Source organism: Schistocerca nitens, chromosome 7 (genome assembly GCF_023898315.1).
Source record: "Schistocerca nitens isolate TAMUIC-IGC-003100 chromosome 7, iqSchNite1.1, whole genome shotgun sequence".
NCBI lineage: Eukaryota > Metazoa > Arthropoda > Insecta > Orthoptera > Acrididae > Schistocerca > Schistocerca nitens.
Window position 1 is genome coordinate 201,070,737 of NC_064620.1, and position 9,935 is coordinate 201,080,671.

The 9,935-nt window shown below is 38.2% G+C and overlaps 2 protein-coding genes across 3 annotated transcripts in view; one reads left to right on the top strand and one right to left on the bottom strand.

The window, feature by feature from the left end:
- Positions 1-2,499, bottom strand: part of LOC126194936 (uncharacterized) — a 64,812-nt gene extending 62,313 nt beyond the window's left edge. Inside the window, exon 1 of the mRNA XM_049933320.1 lies at positions 2,136-2,499. The gene's annotated coding sequence lies outside the window, so the exon portion shown is untranslated. The remainder of the gene's footprint in view (positions 1-2,135) is intronic.
- A 273-nt stretch (positions 2,500-2,772) lies between these two features.
- LOC126195275 (coiled-coil domain-containing protein 97) lies at positions 2,773-8,620 on the top strand. Of its 2 annotated transcripts, none has more exons than XM_049933810.1 (4): positions 2,773-3,287; positions 3,730-3,905; positions 4,027-4,398; positions 8,163-8,620. In XM_049933810.1, the coding sequence occupies exons 1-4, from the start codon at positions 2,928-2,930 to the stop codon at positions 8,404-8,406; spliced, it is 1,152 nt and encodes a 383-aa protein (XP_049789767.1). In that variant the 5' UTR covers positions 2,773-2,927; the 3' UTR covers positions 8,407-8,620. The 2 variants fall into 2 exon arrangements, with proteins under 2 accessions (XP_049789767.1, XP_049789768.1); XM_049933811.1 differs by having other exon boundaries at positions 2,774-3,287; positions 8,166-8,620.
- Positions 8,621-9,935: the final 1,315 nt, after the last annotated feature.

Genomic DNA, 9,935 nt, shown 5'->3' on the forward strand with positions numbered 1-9,935 from the left:
GGCGTCTTCTGTCTTTGTCCAGCGCCGTGAGATGCACGGGTGTTTGAAAGTACAGTGACAAGAAACTTTCCTGCTGGACGACAGTGACGCTATACACAAGCGACATTTGTTCTACGATTTAGTCTTTGATTGTTGATTTCTGTTCCACGTTCTTCTCCTTGGCAGAAGCGTGAATCCAAGTGTGTTAGATACGAAATAATTTACCATAATGAACATTTGTCACATCTTCGCACAAGTTATCGGTTGCAGTGTATTGGACATATATAAATTACTAGAGATTCAGTTTTAAAGGTTGAAATCAAGTTTTTTACTGTCTGATTGAATAAAATTCTTCTGGGTGTTGTACCGTGTCACTTTAGAAAAGATTTTAAATATAAAATGCAAAACCAACATTTTGAGCATATTACTAAGGCCTTCCTCAGGGCAATGTAGTTTAACTGTTAACTTTTTGAGTGTGTGTGGGGTGGGGGGTGGGGTGGGGGATGACTGTTTGAAATTCACTATTATTTTGTTTTAGCTATCCAAGATGGATTCCTGCATTATTCACCAAGGAATTCCATTCTTGCTCTAACTTTTTAAGACACTGTGTGTTTGGACTGGCTGTACAGGTGCTACTGAAGGCAAGTAAATACAAAAACAAAAAATAAAGGTTCTATTTTAAGTCCAGTCTTCTGGCTACTGTTTATTAACAACTCAAGAGAGTCAGCATTCTCTTCCCGAACATGGAAAAATTCGCAAATGACAACGTTCTGATAAGAGGGAAGACTGTTGAAGAATTGAAGATCAAAATCAAACTGTCACACATCACTGACTGCTCTGTAGAGCCAATCATCAAATGCAAAAAAAAAACGATAACCATCCACTTACATACTGCACAAAGGATGTCGTTGGGTCGACAGAAGCGTCCGATCCCATGCGTCGGCTTCGACCCGTGACGTAAGGGTGTTGTCGTCTGTGACATCTTGACAGCGCGGAGTTTGGTTTGACTGTGGCTGTCTCCAGTTCTGTTTTATCTTATTTTATTTACTTTTCTGATCTGTTCGTTCTATCCCGTGAGATTTTTTTAAAAGACAAAGCTACTGAAGCATCTTTATCTTCTATGGGTTGCAGGGGTTACGTCCCCTGGGGAGGTGGGTGGGTATTCATGCATGGCTGTCTTCACTTACACGTTGTAGCTACGCAAGGCGTCTAAATTTGTTTATATTTAGTTTTTTAGTTTGCCCCCCCCCCCCACCCCACCCAAAACACCCCATTTCCCGCGCTTGTCCCGTTAGTGTCATTAGGCTTCTTGTGGAAAGTGTGTGTTTGTTTTTGTTTCCGCCATGTTTGTGACGTCATGGGTCAAAGCAGACGGGCGGGATCGGACGCTTCCGTATTTCCATGTCCTTTACACCCTACTGTAATATGATCCAGTAAACATCAGAAACTGTAAACAACACTAAATTTCTTTGAACATGGGTCAAAGGACATGTAAAATGGGACAATCATGTAAGCTTCGCCAATAAAAAATAAGTACTAGGCATATATGCTACTGTATGAAAATGATAATATATACTCTGTACAGTTGGAATCACTGCTGAGGTGTGGTATCATTCCTTTGGACAACTCGCCTGCAAGCAGAAGTTGCTTTACTGTCCAAAGAAGAATTTTAAGGACTATAGAAAACGTACGGTCCCGTCTAGAATTTCATGGAGGACACTATTTAAGAACTCGCAAATTTTACCACTACCTTATTTATATCTTATGGAGGTTACATGTGGCACGAAAAACTTATCTTATAAATAAACTGTACTACACTGTTAAAGAGCGTATACTACCCCAAAACTTTATAAAAGCTAGTGGAGCTAACTGCTCCTGTGGTCAGGATGATTGGGTTTAACGTTCCATCGACATCGAGGTCACCAGAGGTAGTCAGCCTCCACATACAGAAGAGAAAAACACTGGAGACTATTACTACCGGTACAAAAATATCATGTTACCATTTAATCACATAATTTATCTGTAGGCCTAACAGATGGTCAACTGTAATTAGGATATGTTAATTTAGTATAGTATAAATAACGAACTGTCCAATACTTTAAGTGGTGAATTGTACTCTTAAAACTTACTGGGCCACATAAAAAAAAATACAATACCTTTTATGATTGACAGGGTCTCTGATTCCTCCAAAAAGGCAAGGCACAATTCTTCAGTTTGTTTGACGAAGCAAAAAAGGCTGTGATAAACAGTGACGATCACGTTCTCTACGACTGGACACATCAAATGATTTAAAGCTCGACGTAACGCCTTCACATAAGAAATTCGTGACTATGGCAGAGGGTATGGTCAAATTTCAGAGAACTACACCTGAACTATTCCATTCCTGTTACAGACAGTGGTCTCGATGTTACTATAGAGCTCACATGGTACAAAGAGTTGACAAGCTTAATAACTGACAAACAAACCCATCTGGCTTACAGTCAACTTTCAACTACATATGCCCCACAACAACTACACCAAAGATATGTACCATCGGCAGCTGCAAAGTATGTCCACACTACCACCCACTGTGTTTTTTTTTTTTTTTAGATGGATGCTTCTGCAGAAGGTCAATCCACTGACTGAACTGAACAGAACTTCAAAACATTCCAAAGTGCATTTCAGATGGCAGTATTCACACAGAATTTCAAGAGGAGGGGACATCAACGATCCCCGGGAAAAGTTTTGACGTCGATATTGTTGCCTTTGTATTAAGATCGGAAATTACATCTTTGACTCAGTCTTGTCTTTGAAACAGTATAGTCCCATCTCCCATCTCTGCTTTCACAAAAACAAACAGGTGTACTGTTAGCAGTAAACACAACTTGTAAATGTTTTTTCTTCTTTAATTGTTTCACGAACATCAGAATGCCATCTATATATGTGTGTTTTGTTTAAATCATATTGAAATGGAAGTAGATGAAGTTTCAAAAGGACGAGAAATAAATGGCCAAACTAATGAAAAGACACGGTCATTCAACGATGAGAAGGAAAATATTCTCTGTGAGAATATGTTAAACCACGTAGCAGTTAACAAGCTTGCGCATTTCAAAAGTCAGCAGGTGGGAGAACCAGAACTGAGCACGCAACAGAAGAGGGATATAGCGAAAGAGCTTCTAATAAGGAACCCAGAACAGTTTCTTGCGAGGTTTGGGAACCACCTTGAGGAAGAACATTTAGACTATTTTTCGGGTGTAAAATTTGATACCTACGAAATCCAATTTCATCTCAGACAGTTGCGAAGAGGACTCAGCAAGAAAAAGAAGCAGGTGAGTCTTCTGCTTAGTGTATGTTTTGATTGCCGCAGAAGTGTCATTACTTTTAACGTGAACGTATGTACCGTTGCATAAGCAACTGCTTGAATTTTCGATCTGTTCGCGATAGGGGGTTAATGTTAATGCCGATGTTACCAGCATATTACGTTTTTTGGTGACATGTTCGTGCTTTTCAGATATTATACTGCTTTAAGTTTTCAGTTGCCGGTGTTTATAATGATATTTCTGTTGTTGTTGTTTTGTCCAATACTTGTTCGTTACGATTCTAATATTATTTGAGAAGTGGAGACATGGTCACTACAGTTAATGTCATGCAGTTACTAATATTGGTATTTAGTTCCATGTTATGTCTTTGTAAACATTTCCAAAATGATTTGATACCTCTCCTCCCCCCCCCCCCCGCCAAATATATATATATTTATAATTTTGTTCCTAGATCGACATACGAAATAGGAGATACCAAGCCTTAAAGAAATTATTGGATGAAGGGACATACTTCAGTGAGACAGAAATGATGAAACGAAATCCACTTTTATATGAACAGCTAATTGGGCAGTTCCTCACCAAGAAAGAAATAAGAAATAGAGACAAATGTGATGAAAATGCAAAAACGTAAGTTTATTCAAATCCGTATGGAGATTTATTTTAATAATTGTAAAATAATTGAATTAATTTCTAATGATATCTTCTGTTATATGTGAATTCTTATTCAACACCTTGTGTAATGTTGCAGATTTCTTTCAATACTGATGGATCAGCTGGACAGAGAAGAAATAGAGCGTCTGAAACAACAACAAAGAGACGATGAGGAGGCAGCAGTGGAGGAAGTTGATACCAGTGATGAAGAATCAGAAGAAAATAATGAAATAAATGAACAAGATCCAGTGAGGGAGGAAGAAGAAGAAGAGGATGATGAGAGTGATAATCAGATGAGTCCTTCACAGAGTGACAGAGAGAATGATGATAATGAGGCTGAGACAAGTCGAAATAGCTCTCTAAAGCCAAAGAAATTGTCTAGGAAAGAGAAGGAGCTTCTCCGAGAAGAATTTGTCACCAGCATGTATCAGAGTTTTCTTGATGGGAATGATAAGGATTTTGATTACAGGTACAGTGTGCTTCAGTTTTGGCTGGTATACTTTTAAGTCAATCAATAGGGAAAAAAAAATAGCAGTGCTTTGGTTTACTTCTAGACGCCAGGACAATTCCCTTTTTGAGAGCCCTTCCTGGCACAAAGGAACAATGCAGGCGTGATTGAACCATGATATTGACCATCAAGGCATGGTTTAACTACAGACAACATGAGCTGTGTACCTCCTTCCTGGTGGAATTACTGGAACTGTTTGGCTGTCAGACCCCCTCTGTCTAATAGGCGCTGCTCATGAATAGTTCTTTACATCTCTGGGCTGGTTTAATGACATCTCGATTTCATAGGTTTATGTTCATTAATGGGATCATTTCATTTAGTATTAAGAAAACAGTCTTTATCACGTTTTTTATTTATTTAGTGCTGACCGGTTTCAGTCCAAATAAATAAAAAATACGATTAAGACTGTTTTCTTAATACTTAGTTAATTTATACTAATCGCTGTTACACCAAACCATGGGATCATTGCACCTGAGCACCCTAATACACATGATCTTAATACTTTTGAAATGATCATAAAAGGAGAAAAAGAAGGAAATATGGAAAGATAGAAGCAGCTTGCTGGAGGGATGGGAAAAGAACCTAGCATAAATTTAGACTGACCAGCACATGTTGGAGGGCATGTCAAAATGTTCGGAGAATACATTTGAAAACATGAAGAATAACCAATATTCCAGCAGCGACAACTCTGTCCTGGCCCACACTGACTACTACCACTATGCAGCAACACAGCTCTGTCAACAGCAGGAGTTCTAGGTTATTCTTTGTAGTTTAATATCCCTGGTAATACATGTCAATAAAACAAATGTCGCACTAGAGTAATTTGGGAGAGTTCTGTTGAATGGATAAATAAAATTCCAATTTAAAAATGGTTGTGTTTGTAACAGCAAACAAGGCAACCCTTTTCATCAAAATTGAGTGTCACATGAGAGAATTAATGTATAGTTTTGGCTGATTCATCTACATATTCCAAGAAGGACTTTTGAAATACCTGCTGAAACATCAGAGAAAATGTGCCTCAGAACGCACAGGAGGGACACCCAAATGTATCATCTTTCACTCAAAATGCTGTTGCAGCTGCATTTGTAGAGTAAAGAGGATTCTTCAATAGTACCTAAATATGTTAAGAAAGGATCCACCATGTACCTGACTAAATTGAAAATACTGGTTAACTATTTTATATATGTATATTTCACAGATTTCTTTGGCTGCACAAAATCCAGGAAATTGAGGTAGTATTGGTGTGGGGATGGGTACGGTGTAAATCATAATGACTTTCAGGTAGTAACCAAACACGTATTAAAGCAGTTATCGCTATTGCCATTACTCTTGCAGCTGCATGTGCTATTACTGTTTACTTTGTTGCCGTGGTTACTACCCTTGCTAAGAAGCTTCAAAGACTTATAACCTACCATGTATTGAGCTGTATACACATATGGGATCTTCAAACTCATTGTCATCAGTTTGCTGTGCCTCTCGCTCCTATATTTAGTATCACATACTGAATTTGCTTCCCATGAAGGTGACTTGATGGGCAAAGGTTCTTTAGAGATGCTATTTCCACAAGGAACAAATTGTGACGTACAGCTCTTAGGTTTGTGTGGAGATGTGTAGTGTAGCATTTCAGTCTCAATGTGCTTTGACTAATGTGCTATTCGAGAGGAGTAAGCTATGCGCTGATACTGGATTTCACCCTCTCCCTTCTCTCATCATCATCATAAAACCCAAACATAACACCATATTCTAGACTCATCCATTAGACTCACCTACACTCCTCAAATACTCATAAGATACAACTCTCTCATATCTGAAGGAAAGGGGCCATTTTGTGTGGTGTAAGAAAACCCTTTCTGAAGAGGCCACTCAACTTATCCACTGGGGTCTCTCAGCCAACAATGCTTTACGGCTTTACTTATTACATTTATGCTCATGAGAAAGTGAAGATATGTGGCCTGGTTTATTGTCTGATATGTCTTCAGCATTAATAGAGATTATGGTAACCTGAGGTCCTGCAAAGGTCCATCTCCTTGCAACCAGTGTATATAATATGATTCTAGGAAAAAGAAGAATATTTCATCATATGAGGAAGTGGTGACTGCAGTAGTGTCATAGAAGAAATTATGCAAATGAAAATAGTTGATAACATTCACAACCTGCAGCTGAGTAATTGTGAGAGCCAGCCATTGGGGCGCTGAAGCGGGTGGAATGAGAGTTGTGTGAATACAATTTGTGACAATGGACTAGGAACTTTTGATGACACTTATATCACAGCTATCTCAGGGTAATATTGTGATCTGGCAGAATCTGGAGATACTTGGCCAAAACCTTACGTAGTGGAAACTGCTTAACTGGAAACCATGTAGCATAAAACTTGTTAGATAACTTGCTATTAATTGATAAAGTTCCTTGTTTAGAGGAATTATTGAATACTTCATTCATTAGTTGTAGCATTTCATTTTTTCTTCCAGCATACTTGATTTTTCATTATTTTTCTGTTAGATTTAGAGCATTCATACTGTTTTATATCATATGAACTAAAGAGGCAAAACATTATGACCACTACCCACTGCAGGATCAAATGCTATCTGAAGGTGTTATGGCCCCATAATGCCACAAAGGAAGAATATAAGCAGGGCAGAGACAAATGGGGAATCATTCTAGTTTCCTATGGGCCACAAATGGGGAAATCTGCTGACAAAGGGTAGATTGTTATAGCATGGCACCGGGGAACGGGCATCTCGGAAGAGACAAAGTTGGTCGGCTGTGTGCATATGTGGAAAGTGATTGAAAGACAGTGAAACCACAGGTAGGAGACAAGGTGTTGGACACGTATGCCTCATCACAGAATGTGGAGGTCAGAGGCTTGTCTGTTGTATAGACAATGATCAGTAATAAAGCTGACAACAATGTTAGTGTCAGCACATGTGTTACACAGCTTATCTTTCAACACATATTGTTGAACATAGAACTTTGTATAAAACAATCCTGTGTGTTCCCACACAGTAGTTACAGTTGTAGTGGGAAGAAATTATCAAGACTGGACCACGGTTCACTGGAATCGCGTCACCTGGTCAGATGACTCACATTTCTTGTTAAGCCAGGTCAGTTGTTGTGTCCAGATATCCTGTCATCCAGTGAAACAGTTGCTCAAAACATGCTCTGTGCCACAGACACAGGGCACTTGGGCCAGGGTTATGCTATTCCCCCCGGCTGCCATTAGACCTGTGGTAGTAATCAGAGGTGCCATACAGATGCGAATTACATGAAAATTATTGCAGATTACCTGCATCAATTCATACTTGATGTCTTCCTCATAGCAGTGGTTTTTCCAATAGGAAAACTGCCCATATTAAAAGGCCAGAATCATGCTTGATAGTGAGCTCACATTGATGTCTTGGCCACAAATGCCTGATCTGAAACCAACAGAACACACCTGGGATGCTGTTGGGCACCAGCTCTGTGCTCACCAGCTCTTAATTTACTGAGACCTATGCATAGACTTCTGGTGCCACAGACCTCGAGAAATCTATCAAGGACTATTCAGATCCACGCCACACTGAACCACTGCTGCACTTCATTCCAAAGGTGGACCGATTTGCTGTTAAGTAGAGGTCATAATGTTTTGGCTCATCATTTAGTGTGCGTACATGGGGGTGGAGGGGTGCATGAGAGAGAGAGAGAGACCGACTTTGTTTCTTTCACTATACATATGTTTCCCCACACAGCAGCAAGGTGGATGGTAATCCAGACTATGAGTGCCTGGCAGTTCGCACACAAGATGAGGAAGAAAAGTATTTTGATGCCGAATCACCAGAGATTTTATCAGGAGATGAAGACAATACCTGTGCCATGCAGCAGGGTAATTGCTGTGACGATGATGATGAAGAAGATGAACTAGATTTATTCATGAAAAACTTGAAACCTGAAGCAACACCAAGTGACCTTGCTACTGAAATGGAGAAAATATAAATCAGAAGTTTTGTGATATATATGTAGACCATAGAGTGGTTCATTGTTTACTATTGGACAGAGAGATTATTGGAGGAGTATGGCAGCAAATTATGGAGACTGATACTCTGTAAAGATTGAGGCACTGTTATTAAGACAGGTTTAATGTTGTTGACAAGTTCTCCAAAGTTATTGTTTCCACATTTGGAAAAATCAATAAATGTTTCAACTGTAACCATTCGCCTGATTTGATTTCATTCAATACATTTATTGCCAGGTGGCATGTCTTCAGCTTTTGCATTGGCATTAGGCTTGCAATGACCATGCGAAATTGCGCACACTCACTTAAATGATTTAAATCATACCTGCAAAAGTCCATTTGATTGATAGCATTTTCATTCTTTTTTCTCCCCATAAAATACAATTATTGATTAATTCTAATTTTGAGCTATTGATTGGACTGTGTGGACATGTGTCCTCTTCCATATTTACCCTTTTTCTATAATTTAAAACCATAGTTTTTCAAAAGTCAAATGAAAGTACTGAGAGTACTTTTCTGACATTTCCACATCATGCGTTAATCTTTTTTATTTAGCAATTTTACCATTTGTTAATTAAGGTGTATTATAAATAAGACATTCATGGCATGATTGTGCACACTTAGTGTTCCTTTAAATTGCTGTTACAGTTATTCATAAGTAATGTCTCTGTTGTAACTAGATCAATGATACATATCAAATAACTACAGAGAAGTTATTTGGTGCACAATAATTCACAATCCAAATGAATTTTGTCCATAATATACTTTATCTCTTGACTTTCTAAAATGGTATTTAACTGGATTGTTGGTAACTCAGAAACTTAATTTTGCAACTTCTTCTTAGAGAAAGATTAATGCAGTGAAATATAATGTTTATGTTCAGTTCAGTCTCACTAATTTTAGCCACACTTCAAAGGACTGTATTTATTTACTTTTTTATCTGTTATTCTATGTACAGTGTACATAATCTTTTTTATGTGAATATTGTAAATAAATTGCAAATAAAACAATAATTTTACATACTTTTGTCTGATTATCAGTTGGTGATACAAAATAAGTATAAGAAGAAAATAAAAAAAGAGTACATCAGTTGGCTTCCATCTTTAAATATTCTTAAGTATATCCCATATTGGAAGAAAAGACAGGCTGACACTCATAAAAATTTACAGAAAGATGGGTAGTGATGTCACTCTGTACCAAGAAAAACAGAAAAGTGTCAATGGAGTGCAATAACTGAATAACTGACACTGAAATTTCAGCTCTGACAGTGACCTACAGGGATGCGAAAACTCAGCAGTTGGCCCAGCCGAAGACGGGGGGGCGGGCTAGAAAAGGTGGGTAAAAGAGGAAGAGACCACAAAAGGAGAAAAAGAAATAAAAAGTGAATATGTATGATACATGATTTCAGAGGTTTTAGTGATGTGGCTTATAAGTTATAAGTCCTTTATGTTCTTTCATGGTGTCAGTTTGCCTGAACAACAAAATACACAATCATAATAATTATGAAATG

Bases quoted from the DNA above. Each gene is read 5' to 3' on its own strand.
- LOC126195275 (XM_049933810.1), top strand. From the start codon at position 2,928: ATGGAAGTAGATGAAGTTTCAAAAGGACGAGAAATAAATGGCCAAACT. The intron at 3,288-3,729 runs GTGAGTCTTCTG...TTTTGTTCCTAG, and splicing joins TCAGCAAGAAAAAGAAGCAG to ATCGACATACGAAATAGGAG. The intron at 3,906-4,026 runs GTAAGTTTATTC...GTAATGTTGCAG, and splicing joins TGTGATGAAAATGCAAAAAC to ATTTCTTTCAATACTGATGG.